This window comes from Nelumbo nucifera, chromosome 4 (genome assembly GCF_055504915.1).
Source record: "Nelumbo nucifera cultivar China Antique chromosome 4, China Antique-T2T, whole genome shotgun sequence".
Classification (NCBI taxonomy): Eukaryota; Viridiplantae; Streptophyta; class Magnoliopsida; order Proteales; family Nelumbonaceae; genus Nelumbo; species Nelumbo nucifera.
Genome location: NC_142652.1, coordinates 84,009,851 through 84,034,233, shown reverse-complemented (window position 1 = coordinate 84,034,233; position 24,383 = coordinate 84,009,851). Strand labels below are relative to the sequence as shown.

Sequence of the window (24,383 nt, the reverse complement as noted above, 5' to 3'; positions counted from 1 at the left end):
CGTTCAAATAGGGGTAGTATAAGTATTTTGATAATTAGGTGATGGGTTAAGATAGGCTGGAAACATGATCACAACACTGTCCAAACTAGACATGATAGTCGCACATCAGAAACATCTCCCATGAATGACAAGAAAAGTGTTATGGATGTGCGGTTGCAATGGTTTGTTAGGACAGTGTTGGGAGAATTTTGTTGGTGGTAGATCCCTACCCCCTGCTGCATCGAGTTTGGGTCAACTACCAACTCATGGTGTTAATAATATCCCAACTAGCTATTGCAACCGTACATTGGGAACATCTTCCCATGAATGACAAGGGAGATGTTTCCAATGTATAGCTGTAGTGGCCTACTGGGACAGTATTGGAAACATTTTGCTAGTGAATTCAGATTGTCTCCTCACAAAATGTACCTCACACTGACCTCGTGGTTTGTATCAGCCTTACATTGGAACATCTCCCGTACTTTAATATTCATGGCAGATATTCCCAATACATAATGGGATATGGTTGTGAGGTAGGTGTGAGGAGCAGATCCAAATTCTTTATTGGTACCATGGTTTTTGAGCCACTGTTCATCGAACAGTTAGACCGTTTGGCCCAGGAACCATCTAGGCAACTGATTATGTTTTACCCCAAATCTGGTCTTTGGCCAAAAACCATTGAATTGGTCAATGACCCGTTGATTTGGGCAATCTAATTGTTGACCCATTCAATGGTTTTAACCATTTTTTATTTTTTTTAATTTTTAAAATTATTATTAGAATGAACCATTCATTCAAATCGAATGGTTAAACCGTTGGCCCAAAAACCAATGACAAAAACGGCTCTGGTTCCGGGTCGTCTTTTTAAAACATTGGTTGGTACCGTAACCCTACCCTGCTGCATCAGATTGGATGCCCTCACGCTCGGCCAGGTGGGTTGGCTTTAGAAGTCGACGATACTTTCTCCTTTCCCAAAGGCCCGCCCAAGCCAAAGCCTTGAAAGCAAGTTAATCAGCGCGACAGGTATAAATCTGAAGAAATCTAGAAAATTCCAAAACAAGGCAGCCGACTTGTCCAAATCCCAATGCATATTCCATGGCATTTCCGTAATTTCATGTCCATTTCTATTTCCTTACGTATACGGTTTAAATACACCATTTTAATCCTCCCCCACCCCCTCAAAATAAAAACAGAAAATCTGATCTCCCACTTGTATCCATCCATCATCAAGGTCAACCAACCATCGAGAAAACAGATGGACTAGATTTAGACTCTACCGGATAAGTCACTAGGATCATTCACACCAGAACATCTCTCCATATGCATCGGGCGGTTCTGAAAAGGACACGAAGGCGTATAAACATACGTATTACGTACAGCAAAGAAAGTACGGTGTAGAGAAACATATCCACCAAATTACACAAAATAACCGAAAAACCGTTCCGATAAAATGCGGATATCGTGGATAAGCAAGCCTGTATGACATCATTACCCTCTTCCATGAGGCGGCTGTCCAAAGTACAACCACATAAGCGCAGGGGTGTTTTCGTCAATACGGGGACAGTTTCGTCATTTTACGTTTCTCTTTTTGAGTTATTTTACCAACAACAAAAGGAAGCTGGGTTAAAGTTTCCTTTATGTCATATTTTTTTTGTAAATAAAATCGGAAAAAAAAAGAAAAAATTGTGCCGGGAAATACTTTAACATGCTGGATTCCGCTATCTGACACACACAGCGCTTCCTAGAAAATGCCTTTTAGATTCAGACATTCGATCCCAAATTCGTAGAAATAGAGAAAAAAGGAGGAAAATAAAAAAAATCGATGGAAAATGAAAAATCGAGATTAAAAAGAAAGATATAAAACTGGTAAAAAACCTTTGTTTTCCCCCTTTTGTCTTCTGGTTAGATCGGTCTGTGTGACTGTGTCTTTGGGGGCTTAAATAATTTCCTCCGAGGGGAAAAGAAAAAAAAGGAAAAATAAAGAAAAAGAAAATACATCTCTCTCTTTGTTGGACATCAAAACCAGAGGTTTACGGGAACCGAATCGAGCTCGTGAGACCGTTTGAGACGATCTTCAGCGAGAAAGGGTATTCGGGAGTTGGGAGATTGTTGACAGTGATCGTGGTGTTAAGAGGTGTTAGGGAATTATTCTTTGTTATGCGTGTGAGGGTTTGGTGGGTTCGATGGGAGATTGCGATTCCGTCCGATCACGCTGGATTTGGAAGATCTCCTTGTGGGTTTTTATGGGGTTTGGCTTTCTGAGGTGGGTTTGAGAAATTTTTGTAGTTCGGCGGATGTCGGATTTTAGGGAAGGAGGTTGTTTTGGGGGGTAAATTGAGGGTTTGTAGGGGGGAATTTTGATGCTCTCTGTGGGGAGTAGGGATGGGAGGAAGGGGTTAGCTTTGGGTTTTGGTGTTGGTGGGGAGATGGACGAGACTGAGCTCGAAGAAGGCGAGGCTTGCTATTACCAGGATTACGATAGAAGCGTCGACCCTGATGTTGCTCTCTCTTACATCGTAAGGGGGATTATTCTGAACAAGTTTTAGTTTTTGTTCCCCTATTCATGGAAATTTCGTGATAAAATCTCTCTGTGTTGCTAAGAATTTGTATTTGATCATTTAAAATGACTTGGATTGAGCCCGAAACTTTGAATTCTTCATACGGTTTTGAGTGATGTTTTCTCATTTTCTGGGAACTGTAAGCCTGTAATCCGTTCTTTTATTCATGTGTTCTGGTTGTGCAAGGTACGTTTTTTGAAGTTTAGACCTTTTTTCCCTCTCTTAGTCATGAATTAAACCCAATTCATTTGCTGCTGCCTTTTTTGAAGTTTAGGAATTAATGTCGTCTAAAAGGTAATGTCTTAGAAACGGAACATGGGAACCCTTACTTTGCTTTTCTCAAGAAACATTGTGGATGCTCATTTGGGTGGGTTTCAGACACTTTCAGTGTGAACCATTAGAAGTTAGTTCTTTCTTTGATCAGTTCTGGAGTTAGAGAAAACAAATTTATTGGTTTAATTCAGTTTTACACCCAACTTTTTAGAAACTGAAATTTGTATGACCAGAATAAGTTACTTCCATTTTGCACACGAGGCGTATCAAAATATGCATCTCTTCCGTGTATAAGGAATGCCTTTTTGTACGTTTTTCCATCTTCGAGCCAACTTGGTTAGTAAGAATTTGAAGGGTCTCTCTATGCCTGCACCTTGGTATTCATGGAACAGTCAATCTGACCAGTACACTTGTGACAAGTTTGTGAAACAAAGTTGGCATTGGATATGATGCATGCCCAGCATTTTGGTTTTTGAATATCCACGACTTTCTGGATTTCTTATTGGCATTTAGTCGTTTTTGCTTCCTAGTTTTTATTTTTTGCTTCTCCGTTTGTGTTTTCGAGTTTGATAACAGTATTGAGAGTTTGCTTTCTAATGCATGAAGGATGAGAAACTTCAAGATGTCCTGGGACATTTTCAGAAAGACTTTGAAGGTGGGGTTTCTGCAGAGAATTTGGGTGAGTGACCCATGACTTAATTGTATAGATCTAGCATAATCCAAATAGAATTGTAGGACATTCTTCATACTCCTTCCTGATTTTTTTTCTTTGAATTTACTTATTTTGACAGGGGCAAAATTTGGTGGTTATGGTTCATTCTTACCAGCCTATCAGCGTTCTCCTTCTATCTTGTCTCATCCAAGAACTCCACAGAAAGTTCATAATTATAGTACACCAAGATCTCCAAACAACTTGTCATCAGAGGTATAATTTTTTAAATTTGCCACACAGTTTCTTCTTATTTGTTCAACTCATAGAGATGAGATAGATGTCATAAATACCTTTGCTGGCTAGGCGATATCTTGTTCTTTTTTTTTTTTTTAAGCACTGTGGATCATACCACTAGTCTACTATGCAGGTTACCCGCCAAAACTCCACAGTTCCATCAAGTTCGTCTTTCCATGCGAGGCCTGGACCTGCTTCTTCCAGTGCTGCACCACCACCTGTTTCAAAGGCTCCATCAGTGGATAACTCCATCAAGAGAGATGCGTTCTTGTATTCTTCAAGAGGTGGTGGGGAATCTACTCCCAACCAAGAGTTATTGACCAAGTCAACTAATCCAAGTGACCAGAAAACACTGAAGGTTCGGATCAAAGTGGGTTCTGATAACACGTATGCTCGAAGAAATGCTGAAATCTACAGCGGTCTTGGCCTTGATATTTCTCCATCTTCATCGTTGGAGGATAGCCCTGCTGAAAGTGGAGGGATACTTCCTCAATCTCATGATACTCCTGATAGATCTCCCACAAGCATACTTGAGGTAGACATCATGCTTTTTTTATCTTTTATTGTCCATTTCTGGGTGGCATTCAAGTGATTCTGCAATGCTTATTCTCTGTTGGTGTTGTTAATTTTTTGAGCAGATTATGACTTCTTTTCCAGTCCCTGGTAATCTATTGTTGTCACCTCTTCCCGATAGTATGCTCCACTTGACAGAAAAGGAAAAGTTTGTAGGAGATGGTAGATCTAAGCGTGCATGCAAGGGTAGCCAAGATGGTTCTTCAATGGAAGTGGAGGACCCATCTTCTGTAAGAGGGGATGGGAAATTATTGGGAGAGAAGAAAATGAAGCCATTGGAGAAAAATGGGAGGTCTGTAGAAGTGAAAAATGCAAATGTTAAGGATCCTGGAAATGATATTAGTTCCATCTTGAGAAAAGAAATAGACATTGAGACTCCAGCAGGCAGGGAGCTTGTTTCTAATGCCTTGAACATTTCTATTTTGTCCAATTCAAGATTTCCAGCTGGAGATGCAGTAAAAGGTGCTTCTAAGGCATCTGATATTTCCAGGGAAGCCAATAAAGAAGCATTGAAAGATAGGTACTTCTCCTCTGATTTTGTGAAGGAGGAAGCTGTGGAGTTGATTTCTAGCCAGGATCTGAACAGGGTTGAGAAGCGGAATTTGAAGACTTCTTCAACAGGCAAGGTTTGGGAAGACAAGAAAGAGATATCTCACAAGGATGCTTCCTTTGAACGTAAGAAAGATAGGAGCAAAGATGACAAGGCCTGTGACCCATATAAAGTTGAATCCAATGCATTGAAGGGAAGGAAAGATGTTAATGGTGGATCTATTGATCCTCCAAAATGCAAAGTTGGTCTGAAATCTACGTCCCATGAACAGGATGGGGTTAAAATGCCTCAGCAGAAGGAACAACAGTCCTCCGGGGGCAAAAGGAAATCAAAGGGAAGTCAAAGTAATGGCATGCCACCTGCAGAGCTCCAGAAAGAAAGCTCCAGAGTTGATTCTTCTGCTGCATTGAAGGACAAGAAGAAGAGCACTTCTGTTGGTGAATACTTGTCTAAAAGTAAATTAGATGGCCCAAAATTACCTAAGGAATCAGGAAAGATCAGAGAAACTTATAAAGATTTACCTGGGGATGTAAAAGCAGAACCATCAGAGAGCAGAACGGACTTGGTAGAAATTCCTTCTAAGGATAGGCAGAAGGATTCAAAGTTTGAGACTTTTGATAAAGAATTCCATACATTTGCTGACAAAACAAAAGAGCGATCAAGTGGTAAAAAAACTGATAGCTCATTGACTCCTGTCACATATCAGAAGACAGCTCCAATCATTGCCCCTCCTTCAATGGAAAATGGACTCATTTCTGATGGGGCTTCTGCAACTGCACCTCCTGTACTCATACAAGACAATTGGGTTTGTTGTGATAAATGCCAGAAGTGGCGACTCCTACCATATGGAATAGACCCTGGACACCTCCCCAAGAAGTGGAAGTGTAGCATGCTTAATTGGCTGTAAGTTCTTTTCAAGTAGTACTATAGGCTCTATTAATATATGATGATGTGTAATGAACTATTATGCCTGTATTAATAATCTTTAAGTTTTAGTCAAAATCCTTTCTGGTTCAGTAAAAAACATGGTGAACTGGCAATTTGAGGTAAGCTTGCAAACAGTATCCATTTATTTGAATTCAAATTTGAAGTCAATCAATTTAGGGTTGATCCTAATTCAAAAAGAGTTATTTTGTATCTATTAGTAACACTGGTTTGAGTGTTGCATTTTACTAAAAGGTCACATGCTTAAGCTTTGTGTAAATTATTTTCAATTCATTTTGTTAATAATACACAATATCAAAGTCATTTTAGTTCATTTTATCAATAATACAATATTTTGATCTTTTTTAGTTTAATTTATTAATATTATTCTATATCTGATTGCAATTCAAATTTGATCCGCACTGATATAAATCTGATGGATAAGATTTGATTTGAATTTTAATGAATCAGATTTGGATCTAGGTATAACCTGATTCGATCCATTTGCAGCCCTAATTTGAGGTTGAACTGCTGGTCAAACATTGAAAACCACAGCTAGCCCCCTTTTGGTTTGATATTTGGTGCAGTTACGTTGATTTTGATTTCTCTAGTGCTTAGGATTGCCCGTGTGTTTTGAAAAGTTCGCCTTCAACATCAATAGTTGTTACCTTGATTGTTTAAGGTTTAAATCAACAGTTAGATATAAATCTAGTTCTTGAAGGACAGAGGAGAAAAAGTAGGTTTGGCCCTCCAGTGGTGGTAGGTATTTACTCACCAAAATCACAATCCTGGCTTTGTAAGTGTTCAATTTGATGGATATCTGGTTAATGTGATATTCAAGAGATAATCCATCAGGAAATCTCTAATGGTGTTTTATGGTTGAAAGGTGCACAAGTCATTTCAGGTCTATTTCCTTAATGATAAATACCTTCGATGGACTACTCCCCTTTCTCTTTTCTCTCTCTTTTTGGACTGACATGCGCTATTAAACCTGGTTTCTAGGCCTGCTGGGATGAATCGCTGTAATATCAGCGAAGAAGAGACAACAAAAGCTGTGCAAGTTCCTCTTCCTCTCCCAGGGGATCTGCAAGGTCAGCCTGGTTTACCAGCATCAGGGCTAAACTTGGCTGATCTGCGACATCTTGACCAGAACAATCAAGATTCTAGTTTGCTTGGTTTATCTGCTGGGGGGAAGAAGAAACATGGGCCGAAAGAAGCAAATGCAGTTAGCCAGACTGGTTCCATGAACTTCCCTAACTCATCAAAGAAGAATCAACAGTTCTCTGTGAAAAGTAGAAGCTTAAATGACGTCACCCAGTCTCCTTTGGAACCCAGTCCAGCAAACAGGCCTGGCTTTCAGAATTTAAGTAAGTCAGGTGACTTCACCAGAGAGAAGCATTTGCATAAACAGAAAGAGAAGCACAAGCAGGAACATTATTTGGATGGAGGTATTGTTCTAAAATCTTGCATTTCTTTGTGTTTTTCTCTCACCTTTCTTGCATGTGTGTAATTGTTTTCTTGATACTTGTTGCCAGCAGGTGATGTGAAGCATTCTAATAGAAAGAGGGAATCTGATCAAGATGGACTTAGAACTTCAAAGAAAATTAAGGACGATTCATATTATACTGATGAAGATTGGAATTCTGACCAAGTAGGGCCCACAGGGAAGGTGCTTCCCTGCTCAAGTGGTGGTTTGCCAACAAAACCACCTGGAAAGGATCTGGAGAAATACAATGATTGTTCATCTTCTAAGGACTCAAAGTATGATGCAAGAGACGGTACAATGGCTTCTGTAAAGAAGCTGAAAGATCAGGTTTTGGATGGGGGGACCTTGGATATGGGTAAAAGCAATAGAGTGGATAATGCTACAAAGAAGAGGAAATCGAAGGAGTGGCAGGAAAGCCAGATTTACTCGGAGGTCTCCCCAACTAGGGCACATCATCCCCATGACAGCAGGGTTCCAGTGAAGGAGGAAATTAGTGAGAATGGACGTAGAAAAGAAAAGAGACTTAAGGTGTCTAATTCTGATGGGAAGGAGTCAAGTACAAGTAAGGGTGATGGAAGAACGGAGAAAAAAGGGAAAGTGACCCGAATAATCTTGTCTGGGAATAGAGATCAACCAGTTGATGGAACGAATGAGGAAGGCATTAGTTGTATTGATAAGGATCAACAACAGGGCCATTATCGAGGATCACAACGAGCCTTGGATGGTGTAGATTCATTGAAAAGGGATCTAGGGTATGGGCAAACTTCAGCAGCCACCACTTCAAGTTCATCCAAAGTTTCAGGCTCCCGTAAAACTAAAGGCAAATTCCAAGAAGTGAAAGGCTCACCTGTAGAGTCTGTTACTTCATCTCCTTTGAGAATTCCCAATCCTGACAAGCTTATATCGGGAAGAAGAAACATGCCAGTGAAAGAGGATACCTTCAATTTTGGTCTCTCTGACTTGGGTAGCCCAAGAAGATGCTCCGATGGTGAGGGTGATTGGAGTCATCGGTCTGCAACAGTAAAGAAAGAGAAAACTTCTTCTGGTACTAATCGTGGATCACTGGAGTCATCTATTCTTGATGAGCAGGGTAAGGATGTTTTGAGCAGCAAAGCCACAGCTCAGGCTGAACCTTCTGAATTTGGAAGCACCCATTTAGTCAATAGGGGTCCTAGTGACCAACAAAACCTTGTCCATGAGGAGGAGAGGTTGAACAACAACTACCATTCTAATGGTTCTATCCCTCAGAAGTCTGGGAAGAATTCTTCTTCGCGGTCTAAAGACAAGCACAGAAGTTCCAAATCTGATTTTGATAAAGGAAAAATCAAGGTATCTGATTCATTCAATGAGCAGGAGGAATTGTATTCAGGTAAGAGCTCAAGATACGAGGCAGAGACTGAATCTCACCATCGTTCACCTTACCATGAAGAAATGAGGGATGGGAAACACAGCTTTCAGGAAAAGTGTAGTTCTAAGCTTGATAAGGATGAGAAGGGTCAGGCAGTTAAGAATGATCATGTAGGAAAATGGGCAAGTGAAAGTAGTAGGCGAGAGGTTCAGTCAAAACATGGAGGACATGAAGGTTCAGATGCAAAATTGGATCCCATTGGCAGTAAAGATGGAAAGTCTATTCCACAGCAGGAGCGTGAGGGTGAAAGACCCTCAAACCGATGTTTCTCTGATAGAATTGATCGAATGGAAATACCCTCAGGGAGAACAAAGTCACAATTGTTCCCAAATTCTGGAGAAAAACAAGAAAGACAGTCTGTGTCTACCCGGCCAGCATCTGGTTCCCAGACAGGAAATGGATCAGAGGTATTGCCAGTTGATGCCTCTGCTGGTGGTGATGTATTGAAAGCTCCAAAGCACCCTAGGAAACCTGATAACCAGAATGGAGCTCATCATAGTAATGTGAGACATCCCACGCCTAATGGGATTGGAGTCAGGGATCTCGATGCTCCAAGTCCACTTAGAAAGGATTCTTCCAGTCATGCTGCTGGTAATAATGCCTTAAAGGAAGCCACAGATCTTAAACACACTGCTGATCGACTTAAGGTATTGATACATGAACCTCTCTCAAATTTTCCTTGCTGCAAGCTTGATGTCATTTATCTGCTTCCATATTTCTAATTTCTCTCTGACTAAACCATCCTTTTGTAGAACTGTGGTTCAGTTCTTGAAACTACTGGGTTATACTTCCAGGCTGCTCTGAAGTTTCTTCACGGGGCTTCCCTTTTGGAGTGCAACATTGAGAATATCAGATATGGGGAGCAAAATCAGTCGATGCATGTGTATAGTACCACTGCAGCACTCTGCGGGTAAGTTATATTAAAGCTGCATGAAAGACCTTTGCTTCTAGTGTGGCTTGATTGTTACGTTTATCTTCTTTTAAAAAGTGATTTGTGTTCATAGTCAATGTCATAAATACTTATATTCTGTTTTCAGTTGATTTGTTTTACATCTTTATAAGCCGGCCTTTGTGGAATTTGTTGTGAGATGCTTCACAGTCTGCACATTTCTATTGCAATAGCAGTTATGACATTTATTCCTATTTTTGTTTTGCTGCTCTTGGAAGTGCCTTACTTTGGTAATTTTATGGTGGAGGCATTTGTTTCATTACAATGCAGCCCAAAATAATTGCTGTCTCATTGCCCTTGTTTTGCTAGATAGTCAGCTAGCCTGTTGGCAGTCCTTCGGACACATTTGAATTCAGCCTCAACCTCCTTCACAATCTTTTCCATTTCCCTAATCACATGTTTAAAAGTCCATGGAGACTGGCTGCTGTTTACAGCCTAGGAAATGACCACCTGTGAGTCTCCTTCCACCTCAATATGCCTGAATCCCATCTGTTTAGCTAGCTCCAAACCTTCAGTGAATTCCCTGTGCCAATCGGTCCTGAGAACACAGCCAGTATCCTCCTTTCGGAATTTTTGATTACTCCTCCTATACCCCCGAGTCCCGGATTTCCAAGGGAGCTCCTATCAAAATTCAGTTTCATTTTATTGCCTTCTAGTGGTTTCCACTCCAACCTTACTTTGTCTCTCACTCTTGAGGACTATGGTACTTCAGTCCAGGTTCTTAGAATGTCTGTGACTCAGAAAGCTATCCAAGGATTTTACCCAATGAGCTACTTTCACCTTGATGCTGTTAAATACTTCCTTTACTATTCTGCTTTTCTCTAAGAAGATCCTGTTATTCCTTTCTTCCCACACCACCTAGCATATTGTTGCCATTGTAGCTTTCCACATTACCATCCCTCTTTTCTTTCTTTGTCTTAGGAAGTCGCAGTTGAAGAGTCTTGCTACATCTTGAGGGGGAGCCCACTTGCAGCCGAAGAGAATACAAAAGAATTCCCAAATTCGATGCACAGAAGAACATGATATTAATAAATGAGATAGGGTCTCACCACTTACACAAATAGCACACATGAGGAGAAAGGCAAGCATAAGGCCTTCTTCTCTGTAGCATTACCACAAGTGTTTACCTTGCCAAGGAATATTTCCCAACAGAAAGCTTGAATTTTCAAGTGAATAGGCTTGCACCAAATTTCTTTCACAAGGAAATCCCCAACTAGGGGGTTGGGGAATGCAAGTACTCTGAAGAAAGAAGAGCAAGAGAAGAGACCATTTGAAGAGCCTACCCAAATTCTAGAGTCTTCCAATGACGGGTCCAAGTGGATTTGCCTTAGTAGGTCCAACAATCGGATTAAAGATTCACACTCATGTTCCCAAATTAGATACAGTTTCTCCCTAAGTTTGAACGAGCAAAGAGATTGGGAAATTTGTCTTTAAGTGGGGTTTCCCCTACTCAGAGGTCTTTCCAAAATAGAACTTTATTACCCTATCCCACATCGAATCGGATGGAGTTGGGGAAAGTAGCGTAGACTTCATGAATTGCTTTCCAAGGAGAGGCTAAAGTAATGTGAGGGGAACTTTTGCATCCCAACCATTTCCATCCACCCCATGAATGCTCTCAATCACTTGGTGCCACAGTCTATCACTCTCAAAAGGAAATCTCCAAAGCCACTTACCTAGTAAAGTTGTGTTCCTTATTCCTAAACCCCCTTGTTCCTTGGGTTTTCTAACCTGCTTCCAATTGATCAAATAGTCTTTCCTTTCATCTCTTGGATCCCAAAGGAAATCTCTCATGTATTTCTCTAAGCACCATGCTACCCTAGGAGGGATTCTAAAGGTTGAGAGGAAATAGGTGGGGAGATTTGCCAAAGTGGCTCTAATCAAAGTTATTCTTCCACCCAACGAGATATAATTCCTCTTCTACAGGGCTAATTTCCTATCAAACCTTTCTATGACTGGTTTCCAAAACCCATTTGACCTAGGGTTTCCTCCTAAAGGTTGACTTAAGTAACTAATTGGCCAATTTCTGATCTCACACCCAAGATTTCAGCATATCTTAGGAGTTCCCCTTCTTCCAAGTTGACCCCTACAGTACCACTTTTAGTCCGGTTTATCCTCAGCCCTGTCGCCCCCACAAAATTAATCAACAGCATCTTCAGGTTTGCCACGACTTCCTCATTATTTCCTTCGTAGAAAAAGATAGTGTCATCTGCAAACTTGAGATGGGCAACAACCACCTAGTTTCTACCTACCCTCCAACTTCTAATTAGGCCTTGAATATTAGCTTTTTCCACCATCTTGCTTAACACTTCTACCACTAGGGTAAAAGGGAAGGGGGATAGGGGGTCGCCTTGCCTAATTCCTCTCATAGCTGGGAAGAAATATTTTGCTACACCATTGATTAGGATTGAATAATGAACCGGACTTAAGCACCCTTTAATCCAAGATCTCCACCTAGCTCCAAAGCTCAATCTTTCTAGTGTTTTTAGGAGGACTTCCCAGTTAACCAGGTCATAGGTTTTTTCTAGATCTACATTACATACCAGACCCTTTTCTCTACTGTTTTTTTGTCCCTACAACACATTCATTGGCCACCAAGTTTTGATCCACAAGCTGCCTTCCTTCCACAAAGGCACCTTTGGAATGGAGAAATGATCAAGGGTAACAGAGAAACTTTGTTCTGAGCACAGTTGTGAGTGAATGTAATGGGGAGAGATAAGAGATTTTATCTCTCACTGACGTTTTACACATTGTATCTTTAATTTGTACAATTCCGTCTCCTTTAATAAAGTTTATTGTTAAGTATTATCGATAAAAAAAATCCTCCCTAGTAGCCCCTTGTTTTGATAGAGTGTCATCAATTTGCTGACCTTCTAACCCACCTAAAACTTGCCCCAATTTCCCTTTTTGGTCCCTTAATTTTCCTCACAATCTGTATATGGGTCCAGATACCCAAGCTATTTGTTTCCATCCACCCTATTACCAATTGAGAGTCCCCTTGCATCTCAATCTGTTGGAGGCCCAGTGTTTATCCAATCTCAAGCCTTGGCAAAGGGCCAAGACTTCAGCTCTTAGTGAATCTCCTGTCCCTATTGGTCCTGAGAATAGAGCCAGTACTTCTCCTTGTCTGTCTCTTAACACTCCCCCCAATACCAGAAGGGCCTGGGTTATCTAATGAGCTCCTATTAAAGTTCAATTTCACCCTTTACTGTGCTGAAAGGGTCTAGCTTTCCTGAGAAGTAGGGTTTGTAGAAGAGGAGCTTGCCATTGCACTCCAGCCCCTGATTATATCATCAGCTGAGAACTCCTTGAATACATCTCCCCCTGTTACTCAGCCCTGGAAGTGCCCAAGCTTGCAAGAGGCCCAGGCATTGCCCAGCCTGCAGTCTTGATGTAATGACACCATATTTCAGCAGCAACACGGCAGTGGATGAAGCAATGGTCCATTGTCTCTACCTCCTGCCCACACATGCAACAAGTTAGTTCCTGGACTTGCATCCCTATACTTGATTAGTTTCCTTGGTAAGGCACTTCCCAAGAGCAGCAGCCCAAAGCAAGAAGCCCACCTTTGAAGGCACCTTAGATTTCTGGACCACTTTTATAGGGGAAGGAGGCCTGTTTAGAGCTTCTCAAATTCACTGCAAATAATTTGACAGAAAAGTCAGTCACCATTACTGCTCCACCTCCTGCACCATTGATTACCGTAGTCATCCCTGGTAGCTTTGTCCTTCAACATTTGAAGCAAACCAGATGCACTTTTCAGCTCCCAATCATGCTAGTTTCTTCAAAATCTAGGCATCCAAACTGCTTTCCCTCAACATTCAAGTAGAGCAACAGTGGCTTCCCTATTTTCAGCAATCTGAAACAGCTGAGGGAATATCACCTCCAAGAGCCTATCCGCATGCCAAGGATCTTTTCAGGAAGATACACTTCATCACCCACTTTGTAGGTAATGCCCTTAAGGGAAGACATTATAGATATTCATGATACCCTTCCAGAGAGAATGACCATAAGAGAGGAAGTAGCCCAGTTTCCCCTTCTTTAATCCATACTTAACAGCAATCAGGCTCCTCCACCAGCCAACCCACTTCCCAAGAAGAGCCATATTAGACCATGTTTGGGAGTGCTTAAGTTAAAAACATGGTCATTTCAAGTGTTTATTTCAAAACACTTAAAAACATGTTTGCAATCAGGCACCCAACTTTTTCAAGTGTTTATTTCAAAAAATAAGCACTTATTTCATATTGGGCTATTGGTAGTCTTTTTCTCCAATAAGCACTTAAATAAGCATTTGTGACTATTTTGTCTTTCATTTTCTTTCAAATTTTCAAAATATACCCTTATGAAAGTACTTTTATTAAATCACTTTTATAAAAACACTTTTATGAAGGCACTTTTACAAAAGCAGTTTTATGAAAGTACTTTGATGAAAGCACTTCTATAAAAGCACTTTACGAAAGCACTTTTATAAAATTCAACTAGGGATAATTTTATAAGTGGTATTTTAAGATCCAACTAGGGATAGTTTTGGAAAAAATAAATTGAATAAGTGCTTATTGTATAAGCACTTAAAAAAAGCTGGAAATTTGGGCTTAAAAAATAAACCCCTATTTTTAAATAAGCACTTATTTTGGGCTTATTTCCAAAATATCAATAAGTGCTTAATGGCCCAAATAAGCACTTATTTTTAAGCACTCCCAAAAATGGCCTTAAAGTCCTTTACTCTTTTCACCCCTAAACCGCCTTCCCCAAGGGGAGCACAGATGTGGTTCTGATTAGCTAAACGCATTTTCTTCTCCTGCCAGCCTTTCCAAAGGAACTCTTTTCTAAATATTCATAATTATTTTATCCACTTTCATAGGGATTGAGGACAAAGATAAATAGTAAGTCAGGTGGTTAGATAGGGTGCTTTTGACTAGAGTTATTCTTCCTCCTTTGGAAAACCAAGTTATTAAGCATTCCCTGAAACAATGATCAGCTTCATGTCAGTGGTTAATTTGAAGGTTTTTCTTGGTGATAACATTAAGGTTTAGCTAAGCTCATCTTTCCTGACATGGCATGTCAGGCAGATTGAGTGTGTTTGCAGCAATTCTTTGGTTGTGGACAAGGTTATTTACACTTAGAAGAGTCTTAAAGTTCTTTCAATTTTGATAGTGGTTCCCTGGGCTATTTGGGAAAATGGTATAATTTCTGGGAGAGATAAGATGGTAGAGTTATTTACTCTATCTTGTGTTAGGAGAAGAATTTCCAGTTGCTCCAGGGCTTTTGCTTTGCTCCAGAGATTTGTGGAGCTTCTACTTGCTTTCTGTTATTGTTGAATAGGATCTAAGGATACTATTGGGTGGATTTCTAATGATGGAGACACTATCTGATGCTTTCTGCTGTACTAAGTTTAATACAATTTTTTTTTTCTTACATGGTCCCCCATAGAACATCTTGATCTCTTGAGCCTCATATTTTGCTTGATTTCCATAAAAAAAGTGTTCTGCTTGATAGTTTTGGAAGAATTTGAATTGGGTTCTTGAGGATCTATCATGGCGCACCTTGTTGATCTTTGTTGAGTAGACTTCCTCCTCTTAGGTTGGCTATGCTTTGAGGTTCCATGATGATAATTCATTAAAGAAGACACCAACTGAGAGGTGGCTCGTTGGTGTATTAGCTGGTTTGTTCCAGCAGTGATGCGGAATCAAATCCCGCAACCACCACCTTGGGGAGAAAAGGGGTCAAGGGGAGGTTTAGTGGTGCATGCACCGAATAGCGAAAAAAAAAAGAAAAGAAGAAGAAGAAAAGGAAAATATATATAAACGAATACCAACTCTCACCATCACTGCAGGGGGCTTAATAGCCTAGGATACACAAGAAAGCCCTGAAGCTTGGGGAAAAACACTCATGAAGCATTAAAAACAATTTGGAACAAAAAAAAGTGCAAAATACAAAACCAACTCAAAGCATTTAAGCTTCCATCAATGAAGACCTCAGCCACCTAAGCAACCACCTCCCCCTCCCCAACCTGGTTGCATGGTTTTGTCTCCGTCTCTGATCCTTTTTCCCCCTTTTATTACTGAATCTTCCAACCTCCCCCTTCTCTGTAAATTGTGAATTTGCACTAAAGAATAAATTAAATAAGTTGACATACATGAACATTATAATAGTATTGACAAAAAGGGAGAAATATTGTTGATCAAAAGAAAGGGAGAAATATTATATGGTTAGTGTATAAGTTGAAATTGGGTGAACTTGACTAGGTGTTTAGGAGGTGTGTGTCTGACTGGTTTAGGTCCTGTGAAGACAAATGAGGTAGCCGGGTCCTAGGAGGAGAGCGAGTAGGAGAAGTGTGCTCACTATTGGGCATGTCTGCCCAAAGCTCCTTTGTCCTGGTCTTTTGATTTTAAAAATAAAAAGGGTAGAAGTTGAAAGCAATAGCATATGATATCCTGGAATTTGTTTGAACAAGTTTCATTAGTGATTGACATGTGTATATGACACTATCTGGATTAGCCAAGTTCAGAAAATGAAGTTAGATTATAGTATTCTGAAGCTTATATTTCTGCATCATTATGCAACTATACTTGACTCCTTATTAACAATGCCTTCTTATAAACTCTAGATTTTGTGCTCGTGAATATGAAAGATGCAAAGAGATGGCTGCTGCCTCTTTGGCTTACAAATGCATGGAGGTGGCATACATGAAGGTCATTTATTTCAAACATTCCACTGCAAGCAAAGACCGTCATGAGTTGCACACTGCTTTGCAAACGGTTCCTCCAGGTATTTGGATAACACCCAAAAGTTTGAAACTGAAACATGTGATAAAAAGCCTGTTTTGATCTTTGCTTTACTTCAAGATAGTTGCAAACATTCCTTGAAGTGGAGTCATCTGAGCCATAGAGTGCCAAAGGAGGTATTGCTACTTAATAAAAAGGTTCAAATTATCGATACGCCTGTGTATCGGCAGACGTATCGGTACTAAAACCATGCGCTTATATGTTTTTTTTAGTTTTTTTTTTCAAAATTTGGTTTTTGGGTAGGTTTTTATATGTATTTTTTTATAAAAGAAGAGGGTTCCCGAAACACCTGTAAACAGGTGTTTTGGAACCCAAAAGATTCGATATTATATGCCCGATATAGGGCGTATCGTATCAAAATTTTGATCCTTGCTTGAGAAGATAAGAACAAATGAGACAATACATGCAATCTTAAAGTTCTTTGTTAATAGGAGTTGAAAATGGATTCATGAACAATGTAACTGTTGTGATAGTAGAAAAATGTAGCTCCTAATTATATAGGTTTATTTTCCCATTCAATCTCTCAAGGCCTTTTGAAGACGAACAAAACATGATATACAGTTGGAATAGAGCAAATTATTTCATGTTTTTCCATGAACAATATTCAAATATCTGTTTTATAAGATTGATTACCTAAAATAAAGTTGAGCAGATACTTCGAAATATATCATTGAAGCACTTTTCTCACTCAAGGCAAGTGCTAAGTTTGCATATATTCATTTCACCGACAACAGTCACACCTTGGCCATGTGCCACAGATGCTTCTCCTGGTGTGGTGCACTTTTGGCACTTGACCACCCAATTAACATATGCATCAATCAAGCAACTATTGTTTTTCTTTTCCCCGGTTCATCAGTCACACGTTATGTCTGTTAACCAATCAAAAATGGTTTAGGTTTGTTAAAGGGATGTTTTCCTCAGCTCCTTGGATACCAAATACATGCTGGAAAGTAGGTGATCTTCCCTAGATTAGAATGTGGGACATTCACATTAGTGGTACCCGCCTATATACACATGTGAAGATAAGTGGAACATTCACATTAGTGGTACCCGCCTATATACACATGTGAAGATAAGTGGAACATTCACATTAGTGGTACCCCCCTATATACACATGTGAAAATAAGGACAAAGAAAAACAAAGAGGTTCAATAAGGAATCTTCAAATCAGCAATTATCCTGTTCTCTAGTAAGTAATAGATAACACATTAATCAGTTATCACTAAATCTGATCAATTGGCAACCATTTTTCCACCAAATAAAAAAAGGGAAAAAAAGAAAAAAGGAAATATCTTTTAAACATTGATGATCTTTTATCATGTGGCGACTTCTTTCTGAAAGGGGTTCTACAGTTGTAAAACATTTGGTTTGCTAGGATTTGGAACCACTTTGACAATCAAAACATGAGTTGGGAAAGCATCTTCAGGGTATCTTGGTAATTGTATGCCAAAATGCATTTGACTACTTAAGCACCAATAGATCTATGAAGTAGCATTGGCTGTTGCCACAAAAGATTTGCTTTCTATGTTAAATTCTCAATACTAATTGACTTGTGCAAGAGGTTGTGGTGTGTTGTGCCTAACGTGGATAGTTCCTCTCTCACACTATTAAACTGGTTGAGTATAGTTTAATATGAAGAGATTTCGAAAAACTAGTGTTTTGTGAAGTAATGATGAAGAATGCATTAGTTTGTATGTGTGCATCTCAAGAAAATTTATGTGAGTGGTTGTGTTTTCTTTGTGCTTTCTTTTTGCCATTATATTGCCCACCTTATTCAACACTTCCACCATTGCCTTGTCATACAGTTGTTGTTCAAGGAATTGTTCTGTATTTTCTCCTCAGAACTTGCCTTTTTTTTTCCTACTGTTTTTACCTATTTTCATTTGTAATGTGCCTTTCTTTTTTGATGTGACACTAGTTTAAAGTCTTCAGTAATAGTTTTGTTGCTGATATTAACCTGTATTTTATCTTTGCCTTAGGAGAATCTCCGTCATCATCTGCTTCAGATGTCGACAACTTAAACCACCAAGGGTTGCAGGATAAGGCTGCTTTAACCAAGAGCACTAATTCACCCCATGTTGGTGGAAACCATGTAATTGTTGCTCGTAACCGTCCCAGATTTGATGGACTTCTTGACTTCGTAAGTTCACTCAATCCTAAAGTCTCTAGTCTCTACTTCATGGAAGATCAGGTTTGATAGAAATACATAATAAGTAATGCCTGCTCTACTCGAGATGCCACTCCATGTGGATATCTTGAACATTAAATGCATTGGCTAAAATGGGCATTACAAGCTGGTTGGCACGTTCCAGGAATGACAAAAAAAGGAAATTGCTGCTCGGCAGCTATTCCGTAAGCAGTTTTGTGTGCTATGTGGGTTTGAAAGAAACTTAAGAGTGTTCAAGCAGAAAGCAAGGCTGGAGGAGTAATCAATTCTGCCTGGGCGCACCTATTAAATCTCTTCTTTCCTAAAGATACTTCCCATTGTAGCACTTATAGTCACATGATTCACACCTAGGAAGTTGCATTATAAGATCCATTATATTTTTTTTGACCGTCTAATTGAATAAAATGGCTTAAATGATATTTTATTTGGATAATGGTTTTAGGTGGGTTCTCTGATACTGGGGCCCATCCCCTGGTGCTTTTGCCATATCTACTAAGGTTTTAAAAGGCAGACTGAACTGAAGTGGTTGATGAAGAGATGAGGTTTAACCTTGAAAATTAAAAAAAAAAAGTGGATAAATTCACAAGTCAAAAAATGACAAAAAAGAAACTAATATTAAACTGTTAATGTATTGCTTATATGGTTTCCCAGTTTTCTAGGCCCTTCAGTTTCTGCTCTATATTGGATCTCTATAATATGAAGACCCATCTTGTCTTTCATAGACATTGAGATTTGAGAATATTAAAAGAAAAACATCTCACATTTTCTATGTACCAATGCACATCCATTTCAACGACAATTCAATTTTCAGCAAGAACATCAAAAGAAAAACATCTTACATGTCACATTTTATATGTACTAACGGACATATGTTTTAATAATTCACAAATGACCATATGGATTTAATTGAATATTTGAACATGATTATTGGCTGAAAGCCTGAAACCATTTATTAAATACCATTTGATATTCAATCAAACAGCATGTTAAAACAGAATTTTTCAAGAATCTGTGGTAATTATAGAAGCTAAAAGTTGGTGGGTAGAAGGGCTGTGTAAAAGGGGAAAGCTGGTCTGAAATTTGGCCCTGGCTGTGGTTTTTTGGTGCTAGTGGCAGGAAAGGAATGCAAGGATTTTTAAAAATAACAGCAGTTCTACTGACTATTTTGTACATGGAAATCTTTTTGTAAATCTGGGTTTGGAATTGTAATGTGCAGGGGAAGTTTTTATAAGCCCTGGGTACAGAAACTTATTGTACATGTTTTGTTTTGGGTTAATATATTTCCATACCATTACTTTCTTCCAAAAAAATATAGAAGCTAAAAGTGTAGAAAACAGATAAAAACTAATGTTTCTGTGATGGCCAGTTGAGAAGCTTGCCAGATGACTTAGAGACAATGTTACAGAAAAAACAGGCAACCAAATTTAAGAAATAGGAAAACAAAGAGTGAAACATGGTGTTTTGAGAAGGACCAACTTACTGATTCATAAGCATAGAAGCACAAAAAACCTCATTGAATCCTACAGATTTTAGGTATTCTAGAGTTTTGTATCCATTGAAAAAACACCATTGATTTCATCGAGTATCAAGAGAGAGTAATGGAGAAACCAACTGTTTTTTTGTTTGAAAGGTAAAGAGAAACTCATTAAAAAGAAAAGAGAGTATAAAAAGAAGGTGATAAGATATCACCCAAGAGGAAGGGAGGGAGGGAGCACCAATCTCCCGCCTCCACATACTCTGAGTCTAAGCCAATTTCATTGTCTTTTTTATTTCTGAAAAATCCCCAACTGAGAATCTGATCTGTTATGAACCCAAGAGTCCTCACCACCAGCATCTTCTTCAACTGTTCAAAGAAAAGAAAAGAGAGTAGGGCTTCTTTCTCTGCGTGTGTGTGTTTAATTTATTTATTTGTTTGTCATGGTCAAGAGATAAGAGGCCTACTAGGGAATAGCTACTGCAACCCCCCCCCCCAAAAAAAAAAAAAAAAAAGGTGGCTGCACATAGAAAATAATGGCCAGCTGCAGGAAAATGGAGCTTATGCCTTGTGCTTTGAGGTCTACACCTTGCAAGGTCAAAGACTTAAGTCTCAAGTGAACAAATGGAGCTATAGCCTACTACTATTGCTTTATATGCATGAGCATGCGGGCTGGAGAATTGGCTTGATACACACTTTATAATATTTGCCTAGAGTATGAGTGTCTTCAATTTTGATTGTAGGCTAAGGAAGCAGCTTCTGCAATGGAAGCATCAAAGAAGTCAAGGAATGCTTTTGCAGTTGCTAATGCGCATCGGGAAGAAGGCCGGTGTGTGGAGGCTATCTCCTCTGTTAAGCGGGTCCTTGATTTCTGCTTCCATGATGTGGAGGGTTTTCTGCGGCTTGTACGGCTTGCCATGGAGGCTATTAACCGTTAAAAACAGTGGTAGTAGAGAGACTGTCAACTCTGTGAATATGTTGTGCTTCTCTGGTCTGTTTCCTTGGGTAGGCCTCAAGGAGGAAAAGAAGCGGAGTTGGATCCCCTGGACGTAAATGTAAAACTTTTGAGAATGTACTGATTGCTCCAACTCAGCGCCTCTGTATAATGTGTACAAAATGAGATTGATTTGCAATTTTTATAATGTATTCTTTGTGAGCCTTTCGCTGGTTTTTTGATATGGACGAGGGTGTAACATGCCAACCAATAAGTTTTGAAGATTGGATGAGGAGAAGTGCCTCTGTTTGAGTTAAAGGCTTCTGTCACAAGGGTTGGAGGAGATAACAGAAATGCAGTTATATGGCTCCATCCAGGTCAGAGCTGGAGATGATAGAGAGATTTTGAACCTATTCAGAATCAGTAGAAGGCGGCCTGAACGCTGATGTAGTTAGTTCTGATTGTTCCTTTTTTTCCTGGCCATCTGTGAAGGGCTTCAAATTTTGTCTTTTTTATCTTAAAATTTATTTGAGAATGGAAAAATGAAGGTGTTGACGGTGGTTGCCTACTTGTTCTTGAAATTTCAAGCTCTTCATTGTGCCTTTGAATCTCTGTTACGATATTCCTGCAATCCTTGGGGCAACAGAGGAAGCAACATTGGGTAGGTTCATGTTACGTTTCACTATTATGCAGATGCTTCTCTTTCTTTTCATTTGTTTCTGTTATTTATAATAATTACATGTTCTACTTGTCTATAGGTTGCATGATTATCTATTGTAGCAGTTGGGATGGCCAATCTGTCGATAAAGGAGACAAGTAGGAAGAAGTTATGGGCATATATATGCATATATTTACTGAGAGTGAGAGGGGGAGGGGAAACGGGAGGGAGACAGAAGACTTGTGGTACTGAGCATGGTGTTTACATTGTAGAATTTACCTGTGGAGTTTGAGTCATGCTCCTCTACTGAAAGGTTAGCAAATTTCTCGTAACTCTCAAAATATATATGGTGCCTTTCTGTTTATTCCCCATGTAGCATGATTGTTTATGTACACACTTTATTTGTTTTGTTTTGATTTCAGGAGTATATAGTGGCTATTAAAGCACGGGAGAATGTTCTTTTGCTGAGATTATCTCCAGTATTTGATACTGGTTCATTCATGGCAGTTATACCTTCCATATTCATTGCAGATGGTTATTTGTCAGCATGTGGGTTTAGCTTATGACGTGTTTGGAAGCCTTTGGCCAAAATGAATATTTTACATCGAGCCGATAAGGAATTCCATTATAAATTATGTTTGTGCTCATGCCTCACTGCTGGCCCATGGGTATGAAGATCTCAGAGGTAAAAGCTTCACTTTCACTCAAACATTATCCCAAGCTTGCTGAATTTTTGAAGTATCATTGCTCTGGTTAAACTGTAGTAATCCAAGTTGCTTCTTGGAATCATTATGCCATAGTTGCCCTAATGCACAGTTTAGATTTTGTTATGTGGTAAAAGCCGTATCAGTTAAAATTAGTCTTTATTTTGTATACGAAGTTGGTGGTTTGTGTCGGTGTTTTAAAACTGAACACCAAAGGCTGGTCTGTTTTCCATCCGGTTGGGTCAGCAGTTCAACCATCTGGGTCAACAGGTGAAGCCATGACGGCATCATAAAAATTTCAAAAAGAAAAGAAATGCAAAACCTGGCAACCCACTGAATGTTTTGGACAGATCAGTGGTTGAAGTTGAACCATCCAGGTTGACAGGTCGTTTAGTGAATCAAAGGTTTTTTATAAAATAGTGGGTTAGATGTTGACCTCAACTGGTATTGTGACCAAGCCCTATTGGCCCAGTCAATGGCAGTTGAAAACACTGGTTTACGTTTGAATGGTGTAGTGGGTTATGTCAGTATGAAGCTGGTCTGGCTGCCCCGAGGGGTGAGGGAATCCTTTCCGAGGGAAGCTGGATAGAGGCAAAAACTGTGGCATCTGACTCATGTCAGCCTAGTCTTACACTTCAACAAATATCGATTCTTAGTTTCCTCCATTGATCATGTTTGTGTGATGAGTAAATATGTTAGTCACAGTTCTGTGTGGTTTTTATTTCAGGTAGGAAAAAGAGTTGTGACAACAGTAGCGGCAGCAGGAAAGGGGCGACAGCTGAAGGGCATCGACAAAGTATTTCCTTTGCACTGTGAATGAGAAAGCAAAGTTACAATTCTCCCCCCTCTTCATGATACTATTATCTGTGTCTCCACCTTGTCCTACTTTCACCTCCTTTGCGAGTGTATCATAGAAACAACATTGATTTTTTCGTCTTTATAATAAGAAAAAGAAAATTTACCATCACCTTGATGAAACTATTTGCAATTTTGCCACCATTACGTTGAGCTTGTATGTTAGAATACATAAACGTCCTGTCCCTTGCATAGAGTCTAGAGAGGGGGATTGAAAGTGAAGTTGAGCTTGGTGATTCATATGTCCAAATCCTTTACTTTTTTACTGCTCAAGGACATGATCAATCTTTCTGGTGGAGCATAATTAACCAAGGAATCACCCACGTCACACTATGGTTTGAGGTAAGTCCCAGATTGATCATCCATCTGCTCTTTGTGGGTTATTTCCGGCTTAAAACCCTTTTAAATTAAAACAGTGAAAGTTTTGGGCATCTCATGTAACTGGGGAAATTCAATGCTTAGTTGACTGCACAGCTTCAATTCGTCACTTTGGATAAGACCCTCGACTTTAATTATACAATCAAAAGGCATTATTATTATTATTATTTTTTTTTTCGCTTCAAGAAAGGCATTATTAGTTGCTTAATTAATTTTTTATTACTAGCAATGCCAAACACTACCTAATTGACTTGGGAATCTTACCTGTTGTAACTTATTTATGGGATAAATTTCAACCCAATTAAAACCATGCTACCAGTCCCAAATAATCATCACTTATTTTACGTAATAAAACCAAGGGAGTGGTTTAAGGGATTGTATGGTAAGTTGGTAACCAACCCAACTTCAGTTTCACTGAAAGATGAAGCAATAAGTCATTCAGTTCACCTATTTCAGCTGTTTTCAAACAGGACCCAAGTATTTGTCTGAAATCCCAGGAGAGGAGAGGAGAGGAGAGGAGAGGAGAGGAGAGATACAAGTGCTTTGCCCAAAGTCTCCAGACAAAAGGAAGGGAAAGTTTGGTCAATTTGCAAGACATTTCAACAACGAGAATATGCTAAAGGAATAAGGCCAGCCATCCGATTGAAAAGCTGGCTCTAAACCCTTCAAAAGTACATTTGCTTGCAAAGAAAAGAATGGTTTCTTTTGGAAGAGAAGGATTAGTTTTGCTTCCTCAGACCTTCGTTTCTGTCAGCTTTCTCTATTTTACTATAACTTTCTTCTCT

The 24,383-nt window shown here is 39.4% G+C and overlaps 1 protein-coding gene across 2 annotated transcripts; it reads left to right on the top strand.

The window, feature by feature from the left end:
* The first annotated feature begins 1,901 nt into the window (after positions 1-1,901).
* Positions 1,902-23,332, top strand: LOC104606096 (cysteine-tryptophan domain-containing zinc finger protein 7-like). 2 transcript variants are annotated; one of them, XM_010271145.3, is made up of 14 exons: positions 1,902-2,495; positions 3,417-3,489; positions 3,602-3,735; positions 3,890-4,291; positions 4,395-5,782; positions 6,806-7,251; positions 7,342-9,344; positions 9,450-9,607; positions 16,251-16,411; positions 18,408-18,568; positions 20,813-21,664; positions 21,762-21,974; positions 22,084-22,346; positions 23,093-23,332. In XM_010271145.3, the coding sequence occupies exons 1-11, from the start codon at positions 2,340-2,342 to the stop codon at positions 21,005-21,007; spliced, it is 5,277 nt and encodes a 1,758-aa protein (XP_010269447.1). In that variant the 5' UTR covers positions 1,902-2,339; the 3' UTR covers positions 21,008-21,664; positions 21,762-21,974; positions 22,084-22,346; positions 23,093-23,332. The 2 variants fall into 2 exon arrangements, with proteins under 2 accessions (XP_010269447.1, XP_088759117.1); XM_088902991.1 differs by lacking the exons at positions 16,251-16,411; positions 21,762-21,974; positions 22,084-22,346; positions 23,093-23,332 and having other exon boundaries at positions 20,813-20,953.
* The last annotated feature ends 1,051 nt before the right edge of the window (positions 23,333-24,383 follow it).